General features: G+C 36.5%; 2 protein-coding genes across 2 annotated transcripts; one reads left to right on the top strand and one right to left on the bottom strand.

The window, feature by feature from the left end:
• The first annotated feature begins 10,532 nt into the window (after positions 1 to 10,532).
• Positions 10,533 to 14,484, top strand: LOC142610160 (F-box protein At2g32560-like). The gene is made up of 5 exons (XM_075781894.1): positions 10,533 to 11,455; positions 11,631 to 11,710; positions 12,075 to 12,247; positions 12,426 to 12,500; positions 13,855 to 14,484. Exons 1-5 carry the CDS (start codon positions 10,781 to 10,783, stop codon positions 14,040 to 14,042), a joined length of 1,191 nt encoding a protein of 396 aa, XP_075638009.1. The 5' UTR covers positions 10,533 to 10,780; the 3' UTR covers positions 14,043 to 14,484.
• A 1,343-nt stretch (positions 14,485 to 15,827) lies between these two features.
• Positions 15,828 to 18,169, bottom strand: LOC142610159 (pentatricopeptide repeat-containing protein At5g50390, chloroplastic-like). The gene has a single exon (XM_075781892.1). The coding sequence runs from the start codon at positions 18,031 to 18,033 to the stop codon at positions 15,958 to 15,960; it is 2,076 nt and encodes a 691-aa protein (XP_075638007.1). The 5' UTR covers positions 18,034 to 18,169; the 3' UTR covers positions 15,828 to 15,957.
• Between the last annotated feature and the right edge of the window lie 5,547 nt (positions 18,170 to 23,716).

Raw genomic sequence — 23,716 nt, 5'->3', positions numbered from 1 at the left:
CACACATCGCGCTTACACTATCTAGCTCACTGTTTTCAAAATCGGACCGAACCGGGAGGTCCGACCGTGAAAACCGGGAATCGGGATAAAAATCCATTTTTTAAGCATAAAGAACCGTATTTTTAGTTAATTCCGTGAACCCCTAAAACCGGGGTTGGACCGCACGAACCGGTATCAAGAACCGTGAGGTCCAACCCCTTAGCAATTTTTTTTTTATAAAAACAATTTAACACAATTTTATAATACTTAATTAAATTATCCATCTCTCACAAGGAATATATTCAACTTTACTTCAAAAATTAATCATAAATTTTAATGTTTTCATGGTTATTATTTTATTTTATTAACTTTCTTATTTAATTATTAAGTATATGCTTGAAAATCATTAAATTTCCCTCACATATATAGATATATTAGTCAATTTTGCTAGTTTTATCAATTTAATATCTATATTTAGGCTTTAATTAATTATTAAATTAATTATGACATCATCATGGTTCGATCCCGGTTCAACTTTGATTCAACCTCAAAAACCTTGAACCTCTCTCTTTTACGGTTCAATGAATGGTCCGGGTTTCAAAACCTTGATTTAGCTCAGTGTAAATGATCCAAGTTGTATAAAATAATTTTGTCATGGGACTCATTCAAAACACATTAAAATATTAACATATTTTATTTTAAGTGAAAATTTATTGCCATTTAAAAATATAAATTTACTACTTTGCTTAAACCTTAATTATCAAAATTTTCAAATAATTAAAATTAATAAGTTCCACCGTTTATTTTAAATTCTTTTATAATATATTATAAAACTTTGGTTTCTTATAATAATTTAGACTTATACGATGTGCATTTGTCATTTTTTTTTTTTTTGATAGGATGCATTTGTCATTCAACATAAATAAATTTTGTTCTTATTTTCACAATCTGTTTTATAATTCAATTTGATTATAGTATTGATTTTTTTTATAGTTTATATATGATTATTGATTAAGTTTTGTATCGCATGAGAATATTACTAGTAAGTAAATAAAATTTAAAAAGTACACTCTGAATGCATTTATAAGCTTGCTGTAATTTATTATGTAATGCAATTGTATTTATTTATTTAAAAAAAATCTCACTTAAAATAGTATTGCAATGGTATATTTTTAAGCAATATAAGGTGATAATATGATTTTAGTTTCAATTTTTTTGATTGATGTAATAAAATATGAACATATATGTATAACATCCGCTCTTTACCTTATCATATTTAAGAATATATTTGAACCTATGGTATATTTAAGATATGGTGAAAATTGATAACAATGAGGTTAAAAAATATGAGTGTTTTTTTTTTTTTTTTGCAAGACAAAAATTGTGAGATTGAGTGAAAAACATGCCAACCTTCCTTCCACTTTTTTATATTAAACAAAGGAAAACGTGAATGTCCCCTCTTTTTTTTTTTTTCCCCCTCCATTCTCCATTCTCTTTCCTCCTTAAAACATCCCTAATTTCCTCTAAAACTATTTGTAACTTTTTCAATTACTTAGAAAATTAATATATATTTTTAATAATAAGTGGGGAAGGGGTGTTCTCCCTACTAGAAGAAACTAAAAGAATCAAAGTAATGCTACAAAGTTAAAAGCGTTTAAATAAATTGATGGTGAGCTGAAACTTGAACTCCAATTAGTCCATAAGAGTCGTCCATATCAAGAAGATGAGAATGGCCATGCCTATTAGGATGATTGTCCATGGATGTATGGGTCGTCCATGAGGAAAACTCCTGGACGACCCCCGACACTTGGGAAAAATTCTAGAAATTAATTTACAAGAGCTAAATTGAACCACATGTTATTACTTCAAGGCATGAGTTAAATCCTGGTTCATCACCATAACTTCCTTCTCAGTGCATAACTTCCAACGAAAATTATAGAAGATAAAGATAACGTATTCTAACTCATATAGCGGTTGTGGACGTTAACATTGAACCCTCTGACCTCCTCAAATATAGGGGAAGTTATGAGACAAGTAAATGCTTTAAGAGCACACTATATAAACACTCTTGACATCAAATGAAAGTAAGTTTGAGACAACTCCTAAAAAGTTGGAATTCTAGAATTTAAGAGAAAAAACTAACTTTAGCATCAAAGGGTTCTTGGCCAGTCCACCCAGGTCATCTTTCGTGTGTTTTCCTTTTCCAGCCTTCCAAACGATTGTTAGCCCTTTGAAACCCGAAACATTCAGCATACTGATTTTTCTTGCATCATCAGTTGGCATCGTCTGTGGGAAACAATTCATTGTGTTTTGCAATTTATTTTTCTCCGACGAAAGGCTGCATGGTTTGGACAAGATCAAGGGCCACTAGATCAGGCCACTAGGAGAGTAGAGGTGCTTCCAGTAACCCCCACCGTGATCGTCAGTCAGCACTTGTCATGCAATCGCCTTCCATCCAACACATACAGTCCATGGCAGCTGCTATGGCAGAACTAACTCGTCAAAACCAAGAGTTGACTAGGGAGATTAGTTTAAGGAGGCAACACCATGAAAGACACGTGGAAGGGCAAGCCCAAAGTCAAGAAAATAGAGGAGAAAATGCTGAGCTTAAGAACCAATCAAGAGGTACCGCTTCACGAAGGGTGCCACACTTGGAGAGGGAGATGAACCAAATAAGGAAGGCTAGACGAGACGAGGGAGAACATGAGAAGGGCGAATCTCGTAGTTGATTTAGTTCATCGAACAGACTCCCCTTTCATGGCTTCTATTAACATTCACCCATTACCTCCTAAGTTCAAAATGCCTTCCTTGGATTCATATGATGGAACGTATGACCCTTTCGATCATATCGCCACCTTTAAGACTATGATGCACCTTCAAGGAGTTTCAAACGAAATTATGTGTAGAGCCTTTCCTACCACTCTCAAAGGGTCGGGATGAGTGTGGTTTAGCAAGATATCTCCAAATACTGTGAGTTCTTTTGAAGAATTGAGTAAGTTGTTTTTTAACAATTTTATTGGAAGACAAAGGCATAAGCGTTCCTTGTTCAGTCTGTTAACCATAGAGTAAGGGAAAAATGAAAGCTTGTGGTCCTTCATTACTCATTTCAACAAGGAAGCCCTAATGGTAGACGAGATGGACAACAAGTTGTTATTGGTAGCTTTCCATAATGGAGTTAATTCCGATCTATTTATCCATAAGCTTTATGAACAAAAGCCTCAAACTATGGCTGAACTCGTCTATTCAACTTAGAACTTCATGAATGTAGAGGATGCAATCATAACCAAGAAAAGGAAGAGAGCCGAGCGTATGGAAGCAGATCTCCCACGCCATCCTGAGCTAGGGTCCTCATCCAAAGAAGGCCCGGGCAAGAGAGAAGAAAGATAGAGATGACAAGAAGGTAAGTTCTTTAACAAGGAATCAACAATATACACCCTTAAACATGCCACTTGAACAAGTGCTTGTGCAAATCAAGGATGACCCATTCTTAAAGTGGCCAGAAAAAATGAAAGGAAATCCCAACAAGCGCAATAGGAACAAGTATTGCCTTTTCCATAAAGACCATGGGCATGACACGGACGAGTGTTTTGATTTGAAGTAACAGATAGAGAATCTCATCAGGCAAGGAAAACTGAGAAATTTCCTTGGACGAGACCATAAGGACAAGAAGTTGAAGGGAAAGGTAGAAAAGTCGTCACAAACCCCACTTGGAGAAATAAGAGTTATTATCGGAAGAACCTCGACAGGGCAGTCTTCCAAGTCAAGGAAAACGTACCCGAAGGTGGTGCAAAACGTCCAACTTTCTAAAGGATCTCCAAGGACGAAAGGATTGGACAAGCAAACCATTACGTTCACGAACGAAGATGCTGAAAGGGTTCACCACCCACATGACGATGATCATCATCATCTTGATCATTGCTGATTATACGACTAAAAAGGTGTTGGTAGACAATGAAAGTTTGACAGACATATTATATTACCCTGCCTACCAACAAATAAGGCTTGGACGAGATCAACTTCGTCTAGTAAACTTACCCTTGGTAGGATTTGGAGGGATGAAAGTGCAACCCATAGGTACCATTACGTTACCTATGGTGGTAGGAGCATATCCGCAACAAATAACTAAAGAAGTAAACTTCTTTGTTGTTGACTGTTCATCGTCATACAACGCTATCATTGGAAGATCGACTTTAAACAGTTGGAAGGTGGTAACATCTACCTACCATTTTTCTGTTAAGTTCCCAACAGAGTATGGAGTAGGTAAAATGCAAGGAGACCAATTAACCGCCAGAGAATGCTATCTACCCATGTTGGCTATGGACGAGCACATGTAGACAATGAGCATAGACGAGAGAAGGGTTATTGCAGAGCCCACAGAAGTGCTGGAAGACGTTCCTTTGGACGAGTGCAACCCTGAAAAGTGTATAAGAATTGAAGCAAGCATGGAAAAGAAGACAAAGCAAGACCTTGTCAATTTTTAAAGAAGAGTATTGATGTGTTCGCCTAGAGTCGTGAGAATATGTCAGGTATTGACCCAAGCGTCATTACCTATTGTCTAAACGTAAATCCTTCTTCCAAACTCATACGTTAGAAGAAAAGAATTTTTGCCCCTGAACGAGACAATGTCATTAAAGAGGAAGTCCAAAAGTTAACGACGACAAAATTTATCCAGGAAGTTTATTACCCGGACTGGTTGGCTAATGTGGTAATGGTCAAGAAGGCTAATAGCAAATGGAGGATGTGTGTGGACTTCACTGATCTGAACAAGGCTTGCCCCAAGGATAGCTAACCATTGCCACACATTGACCAGCTGGTGGACTCGACTGTGGGTCATAAATTGCTAAATTCCGTATGGACAGTGAGCTCATGAGCTAAAGCTTCTAAGGATGGCTCAAGACCAAGTCCTCAGGTGGCAAGACGTTGAAGGGTAACTAGAGAGTGGAAACCCCAGTCAGCGTGTAGACGAGCCTTATGTATGCATTCAAGGTAGAACTTGCTTAAGGATGGTCGTTTAACACCTGCGAAAAAAAGAGAAAAAAAAAAAAGGTTAGACAATTATAAAATAAAATATATAATAAAAATGATAAAATAATGATGATAGGCATACCTTCAGGACGAAGGTTCCCTAACTCTCTAGTATATAGGGCAAATGGATCTCTGTCAACCTCAACAAGGTGTCTAGCCCAAAAATTAGAGATGAAGAAAAATTCCGTCTTCCAATTCCTATCTGATGTGACAAGTGATTTTATTAGTCTACAATTATTCCCTCTGGCAGTGAATTGGTAAAAGCCATGGGATTGGTTAATTTTAGAGGGCTCGTAGCAATAGAGGAATTCGTCCATAGTAAGAGGACGATCCCCTTCAAACACCTCCCTCCACAAAATTTGCATAAAGACAACTAGCCTCCACGCGTTAAGGTTAGACTGACATATCCCTAAACCTAACCTAGTGAGTAATTCCCTAGCAAAGGCATTGAGGGGCAACCTAAGACCCCCTAGAAGATAAGTCTCATAAACACCTACGCCAAAATGGGGCTAACAACACCATTCCCCATGAATAGCTAACCTAGGATTCAGGTCATCTGGAATTTGGTACCAACTCCTAAGGGATGCTAATCTCTTTTCATTAGTCTTAGAGTGGATTCCTACAACACAGATATATACCGTCTCAACCTCGTCTGAAGGAGTGGACGATGGAGCATTCGAGATACCAGCCCCAGACCCAGACGCTGCTCTCGTCCTAAGTTGCTCCTGAAAATCCTCTAAGGGAATCCCAGGAACACCAGACGTGTATTCCTCGTCTGTAGTGTTCCCCCCACTACTATTATCACTTCCATTGTGGCTAACACTACTAGAACCACTGAAACTAGTGTCATGGTGCTCGTCTATAGCTTTATCAACGCTATTACTAGACGAAGAAAGGACAACCTCAAACATCTTGAAATTTGAAGGAAAACCTAAGAACGAGGATGAAAGAGAGTACTTGGCTCTAGACCAAGAAGGACTAAAAACACAAAAACACTTCTAGATGCAGCACTAGACGACGAATGTCAAGAGAGAAAATTCAAGAAATGTGAAGGGTATGAGAGGAATTCCACTATTTACAGGTAGAAAAATTTGGCATTTGAAACAACGCAACCAACAGGAGAGCAATACGTGGCATATTCCTTGAAAAGATAAATCGACGCGACTAATCACCAATGAGGTCATGACACGTGGCACAACATTAAACAACTAATATAAAAACACGTCTAAAGGACAATAGTAAATTTTACAGTGCTCCGGACGACCCTTGGACAAGGGGGCAACTGATGGTGAGCTGAAACTTGAACTCCAATTCGTCCATAAGAGTCGTCCATATCAAGAAGATGAGAATGGCCGTGCCTATCAGGACGGTCGTCCATGGACGTATGGGTCGTCCATGAGGAAAACTCCTGGACGACCCCCGGCACTTGGGAAAAATTCCAGAGATTAATCTACAAGAGCTAAATTGAACCACGTGTTATTACTTCAAGGCATGAGTTAAATCCTAGTTTATCGCTATAACTTCGTCCTCAGTGCATAACTTCCAACGACAGTTATAGAAGATAAAAATAACGTATTCTAACTCTTATAGTGGTTGTGGAAGTTAACCTTGAACCCTCTAATCTCCTCAAATATAGGGGAAGTTATGAGACAAGTAACTGCTTCAAAAGCACACTATATAAACACTCATTAACATCAAATGAAAGTATATTTGAGACAACTCCTAAAAAGTTGGAATTCTAGAATTTAAGAGGAAAAACTAATTTTAGCATCGAAGAGTTCTTGGCCGGTCCACCCTGGTCACCTTTGATCGTGTGTTTTCCTTTTCAGGCCTTCCAAACGATCGCTAACCCTTTGAAGCCCGGAGCATTCAGTTTACTGATTTTCCTTACATCATCAGAAATAATAAATGTTTTTGGAATAACTATTAACTTCTAAACAAATATTTTATAAGGTTCCTTTCCAAAATAAAAAGATTTAAAAGGTTGTTGCTTTTGATACAATTTTGATCCTAAAATTCTATTAAAGTGGGCGAGGAAGAATTGGTCCCCAAAAGTTCATTCGAATTACCTCTACCTAGTATTTTATTTTCTATATATCATTAGTTAACTTTTTGCTAAAAAATTTTCATAATTAGCTTTTAAAAACATGCTTTACCATGGATCATACAGCCTAAATAGTAATAATGTTTCTATTGACAAGATAATTAATGGTTGAAAAAAATAAAAGAAGAAAATTAATACTGAAAAGTTAAACTCAAATTAATAAAGAAAATAACCTTGATGCAAATAGTGAACTTATGAAGAGAATTGAGCTCATCTCTTCATTGTTGATTTTTTTTGTCTGCTAAGACTTTTTTTTTTTAATTTTAATTTTTATGAATACACTTGTCCACTCCTGATAATTGCTTTTTATTTTCAAGCTAAAATATCAATTACTTTTTGGTGTAGGCGGAGATTGAACCCCAAATCTCTTATTTAATTATCAAAGATTTTACTAATTATGCTAACTGGAACCCACATTATTTTTTTTTATATATAAAATACGTAATTTTCATTAAAAATAAGAGCAATTCAATACATTTTGAGCCAACAAGGGCTCAATCATGTTAGAATTTTTCTCCATTAAAGTTACAAAATTAGCAACACCTAGCATATTCAGCCCATACATTATTTATTGTTAATAGTTGGATGCACAGGGTAAAGTCGCACCGAGAGGGGTCCAAAATTTAATGCCTCCAATCTACGGTTAAAATTAATGCGTGCAGAAAAGAAAGAATTTAAACTTCTCTGAAAAGTAGGAATTCCACCTTTTATTGATCTTTTTTTTTTTTGTTGATCTTTTTGATTAAGGAAAAGTTGTTGATAGATCATTGGCATAATGGAAACTTAATAAGTGACTGCGAAAGGCAAAATTACCAATGGTTGGCAACTCATGGCCACCCCACGAATTAGTCATACCTCTTTCCCTTCTTGAAGTAATATTTAATTTGTGGTACCTTTCACTTCTCTAGAAGAATTTCAATTCTTGTAACATATATATGGATGCTATTTAAAGTTACCCAAACATAACTTTATGCAATATCTTACTATCTAATAAATTTATTTTTTTAAATATCACTGTTTAATTAAATGTTTTATATATCTTTAATATGCATATCAAATTTCATACTAATCGAATATTATTTATTAATCAATCTATAAACTCATCTTAAAGAGAAAAGTCAAACCTATGTACAAAAATTGGAGATAGGGAAATCAATGTTATATCTTGATGTTTAGAACCCATGGTGATGGCATCAGTTATGGTTTGAAGGCCATCACCCCCTCCCTCATATCTACCTATTTTATAGACTAATAAAACATAAATAATGTTATCTGTTGCAAAGATAAATAGATTTAATTAGATCTAATTAAATCTATTTATCTTTGCAACAGATAACATTATTTATGTTTTATTAGTCTATAAAATTTAGTATTTGAATTCAATTGAGAAAGCTACTGTATCTAATTTAACTCATGAATATATTCATGGTGGGTTAATACCAAGTAGGGTTGTTCAGCATAAGTAAATCTTTAAAGTAAAAATGAAAAAAAAAAAAAAAATTGGAATTAGGTGTGAAAATTAAGTACATCATCAAGATCCCGAGGTACAAGACATCTCATGTCGGGCCATGATGAAATTATGGGTTGTGTCATTTGTATTATTAGTACGTGTTAGTGTTACCACCCCTTTGTGATGTCTAATTGTGTGTTTGTCCTTTTCGGTTTGTCTTCGTTCATCATGATTTCCAACATTTGTTAGGAAACTATGACCGACACATAGTAGTAGATTCTAGCTTCTTGTAAGGTTATGCTTATTTCGGCGCAAAGTGTTTTACGATATTTTTAATAGATAATAATGATTTCGGAGAAATAAGTAGTTTTAACTGTTTCATTGTGATTTTTTAAAATATGTAACTTTCTAACTTTTGGATATACCAAAAATTCCCTACTATAGTTGAAATACAAGAATGAAGATGATGACAATGAGGGTGGTGTTAGTAATGGTGGCCAACATTCAATGGCAACTCGCAAGCCAAGTGGCCGGTGAATGTGATGGCTAATGATAGGCGGGCAATAGTGGTCGGGAAGCAGGCGGGATGAGTGGCAATTAGTGATCAATAATTGGTTGTAGCGACGGTTTAGAGAAGTTGAAAAGAATGAGGATAGTGACAACAAAGTCAAGACTTTTTTGTTTTAACTTTTCAAAAAATGATCAAACTGCAACATTTTGATATATATTCCTTTCTTGATTATATAAAACATTCTTCGTTAACCGACTTTTTAGTCACACAAAAATAGAAAAACACGAAAAACATTTTATTTGAAACAAATGGAGCCTAAATTATAGATGTACTAAAATTTCGTTGGACCCTAAATGAAATTGCCACATTCTACTATACCCCTTGCACAAGACATTACTCTACATATGCATGATACATAGCAAGCTTATATACTTTGTGAGCTCAGTCCTTGAAATGTTATTTAAGAAAATGAATTAGTAGTAATTGTAAATAAAGAGGGTGTATTATGCTCATAGCATAGTGAAGAGAAAAACAACATCGAAGATTTGAAGTACATGGGAACTATCTATGTCCAACAAGGCACAGTCTGGCCATGACCAATGGTGTTAAATTGATTTTTTAAAAAGTCATATAAAATGTCGCATTCTCATTCTTTAATAGGGCATGATTTGTCCAGCAATTTCTGTGGCTGTGGTATGTTACTGTTGGAGCTTTACTCATCAAAACAAAGTTAAAAAGTTTGGTGGAAGTTAGGCAAAGGATCAGATGGGCTGTATTGCTGTATTGGTCTTGTGACGCCCACGCAAAGTGTACCCCAACACTTAAATTGCTTTTACCTCAAACCCCACAATCAGATAACAGTCCTTTTCTTTTTGAGAGAGTTAAGATAAAGATTTGGAAGACCTTATAGGACCCACTTCAACTTCATCCCCATCTTCGTAAATCACGCAGCTTCTACTTCAAACTTTGTTTAAAAAAAAAAAAAATCATTTTCAATAAGAAAATAAAAATTCCAAGTTCAAAATTCCTTAACCATCTAAAATTCTGGAGTTTGACAAGTCTTATAGAGGGTTTAATTAGTTGGTCCATGACCACCTAACCATATCTGTATTCTATTACATTTCCATAAATTTTGGCTAAACTCATAGATTTAGACATGTGGGGTTCTAATTGTCTCATCACCTAAATCTAACAGAAAACTGTGCCATAGATATTATTCTTAAAAAAACTATATTTATCAATCTGAATTGACAGCTGCCCCCCACTGGCCGCACAAATTGGTTCTCTTTCATGGGAATTCAGTGTATGTGGATGCCAGATGCCAATGCGTTCAAGAAGCAGCCTCGATGCTTGTTCCTTGTTCAATATGGTGGTGTTGTGGTGTTATAACGACCACACCTTGTCGGTTACGGTGTCTACTGATGTCCCTCATTTAAAACGTATTAAATAAGGGCCAACACTCTGACAACTCCGTCCATTTCTGCCAAACTAACACACTTTACTCTTATTGGTGGATCTTTCCTTGTCATCCTCAAAAGGATTAAAAATAAAAATATAGTATAAAATTGTTATTACACTTTGCCACTTTGCTCATTTATATGGTTGCATTCACCATTGCTTCATTTGCAATTGGTTCCATCTTTCCATCTTCTTTTTCATTTGATGCCAAACCTTGCCTTATAGACCCCATTTGATAATTTAACTTGGTCCAATGCTTTACTTCCTAATCTCTTGTGTATCCTTCTCCTTCATCTTCCTTTCCAAGTCTTTCACTCACAAGCCACTCCCTTCATGGGAGACTGAGATGAAATTGTTGTCACCTTGGTTCTGGGGTGAATTATCAACTTTTCTTGTGTCTTGGTTCAAGAAAAGTAGACCTGCTATTAGTTTCTTTCAAGTACCTGTATTATTCACTCCATCGAAGAACATGGGACATAGCTCAAAAGTAGAGAATGTAGAGGAGAAAGATGATGTTTCTCTGTTGGATTTGCCTGACTTGGCCTTGGACTGCATTCTTGAACGGCTTTCGCCAGCCGGGTTATGTAGTATGGCAGCAGTGTGTAGTTCTTTGAGGGATAGATGTAGGAGTGATCATTTATGGAAGAAACACAAGGAGCACAGGTGGGATAGAGTGATTAGTGATGCTACTTATAGAGAATGGAAAATGCATGTAGTCTCAAGAAAAAGACCAACCCTTTTGGATCAAAGCAAGAGAAAAGGGTTATTTAACTCCCTTTTGGGGGATTGGCCTTCTTCGTGGTTTAGACCAAATTTAGAAAGCAGCAGCAAGTCAAGGAGGTCTTTACCGGTTGATTCAATCAAGGCTTGGTATCAATCCCTTGAAAGTGGCAAGTTATGGTTTCCATCTCAAGTCTATAATCGTGAGGTGAGTGCTGCATCTAACTAATTCCAATGACTCTGCTTGTTCTTTTAATGGGTCCTTTTTAATTTTTGGAGTGCTATTTTGTATTCTATATGTTCATTTTGGTCAGCAGTAATATGATTGCTCCTTTGAATATTGAAGAATATAATGAGTCCTTTATATTTTGTTTTTGTTGCAGAATGGTAATGTTGGTTTTATGCTGTCATGTTATGATGCTGAACTTAGCTATGACTCGAAGACTGACACCTTTCAGGCAAGGTAAAGGAAGAGAGGCCTTAAAAAATGAGTCCATGAACTTTTATCGGTTCACTTTTGTGTGTGTCTTCATAGGCTCAGGAAACAAGTAGATATGCCAATTATATAAATTCTGAATTGTTGGCTTCTGCATAATAAATTTGGACCATGTTGACACTAGATCAATCTCTAAAATTATAAAAAATTTCAGCATTTTTAAGTTATAGCCGATGGCAATCTTTCCTTGTATAAATTTTGTGTTGCTAAAAATTTGAAACAGATTTTTCACCTTGTAAGTGGAAGTAATCAATCTCAACATTGAATTTATATATGCTAATCTCATCTGTATTGCGGTACCCTTGAACTCAAAATGGATGTTTTATTGCAGATACTTGCCTCATGGCAGGCGTACAACAGAGGATAATATACAATGGGAGAGGCTAAGAGCACCACCGGTTGAAACTCCTCCAGATGTTCTTCATGTCTCTGATTGTTTAGATGACTTAAAGCCTGGTGATCACATTGAGATCCAGTGGAGAAAAGCCAGAGAATTCCCCTATGGTATGTTTCTGAATCAGCATGCATCTGTAAGATCTTTGCCTTTAATTTAACAGAATTGTTAATGTTCAGTGTCTATTAGACTTTTCTCTAACAGAGGTAATAATGTTGCCACAAAATTGGTCATGTTCTATTCCATTACTTTTAGATAACAATGTAATTTCTTCTGAATGTATTGCAGGTTGGTGGTATGGAATCATTGGTCACTTGGAAGCATGTGACAGGAATAACAATCACTGCCACTGCCATCATAGTGGTGAGAAGATCATCTTAGATTCTGTAGTTGTTGTCAAGGTTTTTTTTTTTTTTTTTTTGTGTTTGTGTTTGTGTTTGTGTTTGTGTTACAGAGGGTATATGTGTATTAGAAATCTTTAATCCCATTTTTGGTGTTTCATTTTATGTTCCACCAATCCCAAGTTGCCACGTATTATTTTCTCCTCTTTTTTTTTTTTTTTTTTTTTCTTTCCTTATAAAATAACCAAAATAGAAAATAGAAAACAAAAATGAGACACATTGTATATTGCAATTAATGGAGCATAATGTGGGACAGAGGATTTCTATTCAATTTATGTGGGGTTTATTTTTGTTATTAAAGTAAAAAACATCTATGGTAGCAGTGACAAGATCTCTCTCAGTTTTTGTATGTATGGCACTTTTCCTGTTAATCATGAGCCCTGCGTTCACATATTGGAGATTAAAAATAGTTCACTTTTGCACTTAAGATGTAATGCTTTTTGAGTCAAGGACATGTTATATGATGCTGGTATAACTTCAAACATGTACACAAGTATGTTATAAAACTATATAGCCATATTTGTTTGTTATTTTTTTTCCCATATGTGGCTTTATTTGCTGCAACTAGAAGAATGGGCCAGGGTGTTGGGGTTCAATACATCATTATTTAATATGGTGGGATTTAATAATGGAGAATAGGATAAAGGGGATTTAGATGAGTTGAAATTTAAAAACTTCCTTCTGTGTTTCTTCCTTCTGGCATAGTATTAGAAACTAAATTATGATATCATATAGTTAAGGTCACAAGCACGAATACAAGTGTCTGATGCAGATATCTACAGAACAATATGATAATCAGCACAGTAGAGTGTACATCCTTTTTTGTCTGGAGTACACCTATTATTACTGTTGATGTCGATGTTGTTGTAGTTTATAATCATATTCTTACTAAATCTCCAAACCCTCAACCTAATTTGAGTTCTCAAGTGATTGTAATTTCCTGAAAAGGCAAATTATCTGTTTACATATACTTCTTTTGAGTCCAACTGAATCTTTGTATTTCCTTCAGGTTCTCATTTTGACTTGATTCATGAATATAAAATTCCACCACACTTTGGCACTTGCATGATCCGTTCTTAATAGCTATCTTTAGGCACCTCTGGGGTGTGTGCTTCATTGAATTTATTTCCCTTAAGTACTTAATGAAGTTGCCAATCCACTTATATCAGCATGTATGATGAACTTTCTTCTGAAATTTTCTTATTCTAATATGTTGCTATCCTTCAAGCATGGAGTAGAAGCATGATTAGGATCCATTTCTTTCTTTTCTGTTGACAACTTAATGTAAGTTTCTCACCGTGAGCTATTGCTGACAGATTCAGTGATATTGGAGTTCAACCAGTATTCTCCTGACTCAAAATGGAGAAGAATGGTGATAAGCAGGAAGGGCCACCGGGAGGAAGGCAATGAAGTAGATGGCTTCTATGGTGGAATTAGGAAGATTTACGAAGATGAGGAGATTGCAAGGTGGAAACGCCTTTGGCCAACCCAAATCTTGGATTAGTATCATGAGTGCTTTTGTAAATAGGCCCCTCTTCTTCTTTTTTCTTTTTTCCTCTCTCTCTCTCTCTCAGTGGAGCTGTGAATGAGAAGAGCTCATAGTCATAGAAATCATTCTACGAAGATGAAGATTAAGCTTAATTATTTTTGTTCGGCATAGTGAGGCCTTGAACAGATGGACAAAAAAAAAAGAAAAAAAAAAAAAGCATACTATATATACCATGATATGCATCTTCCAACCTGGCTAGTTTTGTACTTTGTGTTTGACATATCTTCAGGGAAATCATTTCCTTTTCTGTTTAGATATATAGGTGATAGATGATAGAACATAGGTGCATCTATTGTAAAGATTTTGAAATTTCAGTGGTTTTTGTGAGATAATGGTACCTTTTCATCTGCTGTGAATAATCTGCACAGAAATGAAATAAATGATGTCTGAATTTTCATTCAAGGCCCTTTTTTTATTTTTTTTAATTTTTTTTATATAATATAGAATTTCTACTCTAGCCTAATCTAAGTGTATATGTGTGTAAAATTTCCTCCTAGAGACTTGAACCCGGCCCTTACTCTCCACACCTCACAAGTATTTATACTTGTACAGTGACCACCGCACCAAAGGGGAGCAGTGGTCAAGAGCATTTTAAGGAGCAAAGATCTTAATCTGCATTTATTGAGTGGTCCAAATGTTCATTCTGCTGACTGTCGGTTATATTGAGTCATTTTCTTGTGATTATTGAATGACTCGTAATTTCAACTAGAAACTACATGTTTTTTTTTTGTTTATATTCTTTTTTCTGCCGCAGTTTCTTGCTTCTATGCATTCCTCACCATTTTCCTATGGTTCCCATTGATAGTTTGCCAGAGGCCTAGATAGAATATTCACCACAGCAATAAATCCAACATTTTATGAAGTTTATACTCTGGACAGTCCTAGCTCAAACTCAAACTAATGAATCCTGGTTGATTAGTGTCAATCCAATTAATCTAATCATTGATCTTGGACAAAAAAAAGGTTTGGATGCTACTTGATAGCATTGGTTAAATTCAGCTATATATCAAGTTGAAGGAATTCAGGCCTTCTGATTTTGAATATGTGATGAGAAGCTGTATCAAACTATCCATTATTCACATCCCAGAGGCCTTTAACCATACTAGTAATACTAAACCATAAAATACGAAGTCCAGGCTTAGGGGACCTCAGATATAGTGAAATAGAGCTCCAGAATAATCCATACAAGAAGATAATCTATTAAAGTCCTCATCAACCAGCCAAGAAGATGTAAGAGTCATGAGTACAAACTTTTTGCAGTTTTCAACTTCAAGCTTCAATCTCTGCCAAGAGGATCAAAGCTTTGTACTCTAACTGGATACATGATTCTAAGTTGTTAGTTATTATGTGAACCTGCATTTGTTAGTGGTAGTGGTGGTACCAATGCCAGGTTCAAATCTCCCAAAGAGCTAGAACAGTGCTTCTTAGGAGGGAAGTGGATGGATAGGTTGAGGGCTTGAGTTGTAGCAGGAATATGCATTGAGGGAGAGCAGCCAAGAAATGGAACTTGTCAGAAAGTATACACCAATGTGAAGGTGGCTGAGCCAGATACAATAGTGTAAACTACACATTGTAGTTGTAACTTTTAGACACAAGAATAGAAGCCAAAGTTCTATTTGCAAAAACTTCAGTAAATTTGTAATTTAGGCTCCTGAGACGTTTGTTTCTTATTTTAGTTCCAATTGTGTGGTGGTTTAATGTATTGTTGCAGGCGTGCATTGAAGATTTCTTACCTCTCTCAGTTCTAAATTGACTTTACCTGTGCTTATACTGTCTACATAAAAACACCAATAAGTGTGACTGATATAGTGTTTTTTGGTTAATAAAATATTTGTTTGTTTTATCCCTTTGATGCAAACATATTTAGTAATCACCAATAATCCCCACATGAACAACTGGCATCTCTAAAATGGTGGAATCTACTGGCGTCCCTCACAACAATTTCACGTCCAGTAACCATGGCTATTAACTTAATTGCACTATGGCAGTCACCACAAATCCGATGGCTCTGCACAATTTGCAGTGGTGTCCAACCTGGAGTGTTGATCAGCCCAAAAGCTGTTGCCAGTTTCTCACTGTGGTACAATATAACCCGCTCTTCCTGAACATCAACATCGGGAAGCAAATATTTTCTCTCAGGAACATAACCATGTTTTGAAATCTCTAGCATCAAGCTGTCCAATTTCTGGTATATCCCTTTCGTTTGGGCATGGCTTTTATCTCCAGAATGGAAAAAATACGGCTGCTTTTTAACTTCAATCCAACTGCATGCCGGAAGCATTCTCATACCCTTTCTTCTTAAGGTCTGAACAACAGCAGCGGCTTCCTTCAACTCGCCAGAGCTGTTGTATATATTTAAAAGCACAAAATAATTACTAAGCTTTTCAGGCTCCATTCCATAAAGCTTCTCAGCAGCCAATTTTCCAATCTCTAAATTCTCATGGACACGACAAGCTGTCAGCAGGGCAGCCCACATGTTAGCTGTAGGCTTAAATGGAGCAGTTTTTATCAGTGCAAAGGCTTCATCTAAAAGACCGTCTTTACATAATAATTCAATCATACATGCATAATGCATTGCACGGACTTTAATCTTGTGATCCCTACTCATTGATTTAAAGTACGCCCACCCACGTTCTGATAAACCTGAATAACTACAAGCAGATAAAACTGCAAGAAAGGTGACATGGTCGGGTATCATTTTTTCCTGAAGCATCTGCTCAAACATCTCAATAGCTTCTTCTCCATGACCATGATTACCATATCCAGCAATTAAGGCATTCCATGATATAACATTCTTTTGTGGCATCTTGTCAAAGACATGACGGGCATCTTCCATTCTCCCCCATTTGCTATAGAAATCTACAAGTGCTGTGTTCGCTACTATATCTAATCCAAAACCATGACGAACTAAACTAGCATGAGCTTGCCTAGCATGCTCTAAAGAAGCCAACCTCGTACATATTCTTAAAACCATTGAAAATGTGAAATGGTCCATTTCAACACCAGAATCACGCATCTCATAGAACTTACTGACAGCTTCTTCACTATAACCATGAAGTGCATAACCTGCAATAATGGAATTCCACCCAACTGTTGTCTTCTCCGGCATCTCATCAAATACACATTGAGCATCTTCAATGCTCCCACACTTACTATACATGTCAATTAGAGCACAAGTCACAAATATATTGTCAGCAACACCCATCTTTAAAGTACAAGTGTGAAGCTGTCTTCCCACAAAAATGTGTCCCAACCCAGCAGATGCCCGAATCATCATGGCAAATGTGCGCGACCCACCATCTAAAGACTCCTCCCACATAATAAAAAACAGCCGGAACACCTCGGCATAATCACCAGAATCCACAAGCCCCCCAATTATCATATTCCAGGAGACCAAATTCTTCTCCGGCATTTCAACAAACAACCTACGCGCATCAATCATCATCCCACATTTGACATGCATAAGCAGCACCCTGTTCCTCATATACAAATCCAACTCAAACCCATTACTACTCATATAACTAAACACCCTTTTCACCCCTCTAATCGACTTCAAACCTATGCAAGCGCTAATCAGTGCATCATATGTGCTAGATTTCAATTCAAAACCACCCTCAAACTCCAAAATCTCAAATAACTCAAGTGCCTCCCTATACCTCTTATTTAAAACCAACTTCTCTATCTGACTACAAATCCCAGAACTGGGATGTTTTCTCATCTGGGGTTCTTCCAAAACCGTCTCTTTCCTCTCCCCAACATCAATTTTCGACGGTTTCGGCTTCAGCCATGGCCGCTGCACCCCTTGTACTTCCAGTGAACAACACCTAATCCTATCAAAAGGGTTTATCCATTTTCTCCTACTAAATGAAAAACAATACCCAGGAAACATAGATTTCTTGTCCTTGACAGTGAAAGGAAAATGGTAGCTTAGGAGTGGGATTTCCATACTCAAGATAGCACAAACAAATATCAATGTCTAATGGGTAGTAATAGAAGCTGAAAAATACAGAGTGTACCCAAACTTGTACCCTTTACTGTATGATCAAAGTGGAAGAATAGCATTGACGCCAAAACAGGCATGAGGTCAGTTTGTGAGGTCATTCAAATGCTCATCTCATTGTTCTTCTCTATAGATATCATATCAGAGCTAAATGAATGGGCAAATTCGAATGAAAAATCTTGAAGAAATGAAAGTTTGGGCCATTATACACTATACTGGTTATCAACAGAATCAGGTTGGAACCTAATAAGTTGTCGAATTGGGTAACCAAAAAGATTAAAGCCTTCACACAAAATCTGTTGGTACTTCTTTGGAGAGTCACGAGGAGGAGGCTACGGGTTTGTTCTTAGCCATAGAGCAAAGGCAAGGAAAAAAAAAGGGTAACAACAGATGCTGGAAGAAAGTGCAAAAAACAAACATAAGAAATTGGTAGTGAGAAAAAATTGTTGAGTACTTGGAAAGAATTTTGAGAATGGTGCAACTACAGCCAAAGAGTGTCAGTAGGAGAAATGGCCAGTGTTGCATCAATGAATATTATAATCACCAGCTTGTCTCCCCCATGAGATTTTTTTTTTTTTTTTTTTTTTACAAATAAGCCTAATTAATGCAGTTTAAAATTTTAGCAAGTTTATATTATAATATTACCAATATAAACCCGTGCTTACGGATAAGAATTATGAATTATAATGATATTATTGATGTTAGTTTGAATCATTAAACATATAGTACATTAGTTCGAGAAGGACATTCGGAGAAATTAAAATGATTTTTTCTTGCAATTTTAATGATATTGGTCACGCCAAATTTCTCATTACACTGCTGTTATACATGTAATTTTAAAAATCATTATTGGACACTACATATACAATATCAATTTACTATTACTGTTTGTGAAATTTTACTAAATATAACACAAAATAAAAGAATAAATTGGTTCAATATTATCTCTTAAATTGAATGAAGATAAGTGCATGGAATTGTTTAGTTTAATTACAGATTGTTACGTTCAAGATCTTCACATAGAAAATATCTAAATAAAAACAATATAAAAATATACTCATTAGTTAAAAAAAAAATAACAGCAAAAATCTAAACAATTTAATTTGTATGAAAAGCTAACAAAAGCAAAATCTAATTTTGATTTTAATTAAATTTTCTCTAAGCTTTGGTTTTAAATATATATATATATATATAATTTGTATAAAAAGCTAACAAAAGCAAAATCTAATTTTGATTCTAATCAAATTTTCTCTAAGCTTTGGTTTTAAATATATATATATATATATTACCTGGGTTTATTTATATTGGATTCCTCGTTTTCTACAGTGAATTAATTCACTTGGTACAAAAATTTAAAATTTTTAGATTAGATGGGACATGTGACGTAAAATTAAACTTTAATTGAAATCCAATTTTTACACTAAATTAGCTTACTTGGCATAAAAATTTAAAAACTTAGATTAGATGAGACACATGATGTAAAATTAGACTTTAATTGAATTTCAATTTGAAATCTAGTTAAATTTTCTCTCAATTTTGTCTATTAATATATATATATATATATATATATATATATATACTGGATAGCTCTGTCTATAGGCTTGATAACACCATGATGAATATCAAAACCTAAAAACCGGACTTTAGTTTGGAAAAGCTTGATCTTGGGGGCTGAAATGACAAGACCATTGAGCTTGATGGTATGGAGGAATGCTCTTAAGTGCTTCTGGTGTTGTTCTAAAGATTCTGAAAAAATGAGTATATCGTCAATGTACACAATGGCATGGCTGGAGAATGGATAAAAAATCTCATTCATGATATTTTGGAACTCAGAAGGTGCATTTTTTAGACCAAAGGGCATCACATTCCATTCATAATGACCAAAGGGTGTGGTAAAGGCTGTTTTATACCTATCAGGCTCTCTGATTTGTATTTGCCAAAATCCACTCTTCATATCAAACTTGCTGAAGACAACTGCTTTGCTAAGCCTGTTAACTAAGTCCTTTTTGTTGGGAATTGGGTACCTTACCCATTCTAAGACTTTGTTGAGGGGCTTGTAGTTGATAACTAACCTAGGGACACCTCTTTCTATCTCAGCATTTTTCTGTACGTAAAAGGCTGGACAAGACCATGGTGATCTAGATTTCCTGATGATTCCTTTCTTAAGGAGGTCCTCTATTTCAGCTCTACAAGTATTCATGAGTTCTTGATTCATCTGGATAGGTCGAGCTTTGGTAGGGATATCTTTTTCATTGAAATCTTTGACATATGGGAGAGCTACCTCGTGTCTCTTTCTATGCCAAAAAGCTGTGGGTAGATCAGAGCAGACTTCCTGCTTAAGTTTTTCCTCAAACTTTCTGATCTCTTCTTGGAGGGTTTTGCAAGTTAGTTGGTCCTCAACTTTCTTGTATCTTATTTCCTCCTGAAGGTACTTGAGATGTATGGACTTGGCACAAATCAGGTTTAACGTTTTGGAGACTGCATTGGCTTGGATGGTGCTAATATTTCTAGGCACAGGTCCACTGATAAACCTAAACTTGATGGTTTGGCCAAAGGGTTGGGTAGTGATTCCTTTACTATCCACTGTGAAAGGGTAAAGGATGCAAAGGAAAGGATTTCCTAAAATGACCTTGTCTGTCATATTTTTGACAAGAACAAACGTGGTTTTGAAACACATGTTATCTTGGCAAACATGGGCTTTAGGAAGTTTGAATTCAATCTGCATTTTTCCGCCACTTGCAGATGTCAATCGTTCCCTAGATTTTTTGAAATACTTGGAGGGAATGATTCCTTCTTGAATGCAATTGAGATCAGCACCTGAATCAATTAAGGCTATGACTTCGAATTCAAAATCTTTGCTAATGACAATCCTGACTTTGGAATGCCATTTATGGAAGTTAATCCTTGTGGTAGTATCTAAGAATGGTTCTTTGCTGGGTTCTAGGATAAGATCACCTGTAGGGTTAACAGTTTGGTCATCTTCAATATCAGAGGGATCCTCCTTGTTGCTTTGATAAGAAGTATTTCTCAAAGGTTGGATTTTCTGGAAGGCTCCAAGGTTTTGCTTTAGGGTTCTAATTTCCCTCATGGTTTCCTTGGTTTCATTTTGAAGGTCGTTGATATTAACTTCCTTCTTGGGCTGGGCAAACCTATTGTAGATTTGTTTTAAATCTACCTTGGGTTGTTGGTTACTAGGTTCAGGTTTACTTGGTTCCTGTACCGAAGGCTGTTGGGTTTGGCTAGGCTCCTGAGGCTTGGTAATGGGGTCACCTATATTTAGGTGAGAGGTTCTGGAGCTACAATCTCTTTTGAAATGGTCACGCTTGCCACAACCATGACATTTTCCAGGCTTATTCTTCTTAGTTTCCCTGTAAGCTTTGGAAATAGGTCGATGAGCTCTACTAGCACGTCTTTCAGGTCTTTTTAATCTCAGGCGTTTCCATTTGGCTTCTAGGGTTTCATCATCAGTGTCAGAGGAGGAACTGCTAGAAGATGTATGGATTTTTAGCATCTTAAGTTGATTAGTACATTTTGGTGAAGAAACGGCTGGTTTCTTTGCTAGCTCTTCAAGTTTCTGGGCAACTATTTCTAAGGCTGATTTGTCCTTAGGATAACTGAAATTGGTTGCAGGAGACTTGACTAAAGGCTGCTTAAGAGTTGGATTGCTAACCACATCTTTAGCTGGGTTAGGTCCTTCTATGGTCCAGGCTTTGGTGAGGACACAAAACTGCTTGTGTTGGCCAAAATACCTTTCGAAGTATAAGAAAAAGGGGACATTACGGGATATTTCCCTCATGAATGCCGTCCATGCTTCAAATACTTTTTCTTTTTGATCTCTGGTATAATTGGCTTTGTAGGCTTCTCTTTTAGTCCTGTTTTCCTCAGAACTAAACTCCTTTCCTAATTCTTCTAGGTCAGGAACGAATTCTCTGTTTAACACTAAGATATTCAGAGATTCCTCTTGCTGATCTGGAGGCTGTTCCATATTAGTTCCAGATGGGGATGGGGGGGATTGCTCATGATCGTCTTCCTCATTGACAATCGAATCCTGTTTGGCTGTGTAGCAAGGTGTGGTGAGTTGGGAATTGGTTCTAACTCCCTGAAGCTGAACACCTAAATCTCTTCTAGACCTAGGAAAAGGTGATCCTAAAGGTCTGGTTGAGCTATACTGGGATGCAGATCTATCTCTAAGGTAGATAGGTGGCTGCCTATGGGGCTGATGTAGATCGATTGGAGATCTAAACCGGGATGTGTCCAAAGGTTGCCTACACTCATAGTCTAGAGGAGTGCTAAGCCTAGATCTGTCGAAACTTAACCTAACCGTGCCATCGGCTAGTTGTTGGACAAATTCTAGATCTGGATTCTGGGCTGGGTTTTGGATCTGTAGAGCATGATTCTCATTTTCTAACATCCAATTGGCTGGGAAAGTAATTTCAGACCATTTGAGGGTTCTGGGAACCTTAACTTTGGCGCTAGGGTCAGTGGTCTGGATGAGGGTTGTCTCACCTTTTTGCCTCCGATCAAGTGCTCCGACATTCATGTTCGTTCTCATGCACTTGTAGTAAACTCTATATATCAAGGCGATCTGACTAGTTCCCTGTGTCATAAGGGTTCCATGGGTCTTGATATTGAGTGTGAGGGCTTTGATAACTGTTTTGTCATGAAGATAGATAGTGAAATCTGGAAAACAGTTAAAATGGATGGGTCCGTCACTAAGGCGGTTTCTATGGTTCCTAGGAGACTGTCATCGAACCTAATATGTCGAGCATCTCTAAGGGCCATGAGGATTGAGCTGTTCAAACCTCGTCTGGTGAGTGGTTTCACTCCAACTTGGACTAATCCTATGTGTAGGAAGTTATGTCCATTATCTTTATGTCTTTGGATAGCTGAGGGTGATAACAAGTAGCACGTTTCGTACTCCTTGTTGATTCCATAGACTTGTTCTATGGTCTTGACATGGTAGTCTGTTCTGAAAGCTGTTTTCAAAGACCATGAAGACTTATAGAATTGGCTGGTGGAAACTTTAGGGATATTCCAATCTCCTATGTCTAGATCTAGATCGGATAGCTCATAAGACTCCGAATTAATTGCTCCTACGTCTGCTGGGATATCAGGAATGGATGTGGGTTGAGAACATCTACTGCTGGTGGAAGAGAAACTTCTAAACAACTTATTCATGATTCTGGGGTTACAAGTTTAAATCAACAATCACAACCTAGTCACCTTTTATCTTCAAACTTCGGATCTAACCTTTATATAAGAAGCAAAAGTATACAACTATGGGATAGACACACGATCCGTGAACTCCTTTCCGCCGACTCTCCTCCAAAATGGGGACCACCCTAACACGCCTTCTCTCGGCTTCAACGGGCTGACCAAACCAAACCTAGGAAGATTTTCGGCCTCTTTAAAGAACGAGAGAACACCACGGACTTTGGTAACATATCTCACGGGTATATAAATGCGCAACAATCTTAAGGGCTAAACACAAGCAATAGGAAGAATAGAGATAACAGGGAAGCAAAGGTTAATCTGAACAAATAATCACAGAATAACGAATAAAGTGATTAGAAGGAGGCTCAGCCTACCATTTGCAGATGTAATAGAAAATGATGAAATAATAGCAGAC

The sequence above is a fragment of the Castanea sativa genome, chromosome 9 (genome assembly GCF_040712315.1).
Source record: "Castanea sativa cultivar Marrone di Chiusa Pesio chromosome 9, ASM4071231v1".
In the NCBI taxonomy this organism is placed as follows: domain Eukaryota; kingdom Viridiplantae; phylum Streptophyta; class Magnoliopsida; order Fagales; family Fagaceae; genus Castanea; species Castanea sativa.
Note: the sequence above shows the minus strand (reverse complement) of the source record. Positions and strands in the feature narration are given on the sequence as shown.

Coding starts and splice junctions, on each gene's coding strand:
- LOC142610160 (XM_075781894.1), top strand. CDS start 10,781: ATGCTTTACTTCCTAATCTCTTGTGTATCCTTCTCCTTCATCTTCCTT. Junction 11,711..12,074: donor ACTGACACCTTTCAGGCAAG/GTAAAGGAAGAG, acceptor GTTTTATTGCAG/ATACTTGCCTCATGGCAGGC. Junction 12,501..13,854: donor CTGCCACTGCCATCATAGTG/GTGAGAAGATCA, acceptor TATTGCTGACAG/ATTCAGTGATATTGGAGTTC.
- LOC142610159 (XM_075781892.1), bottom strand. CDS start 18,033: ATGGAAATCCCACTCCTAAGCTACCATTTTCCTTTCACTGTCAAGGAC.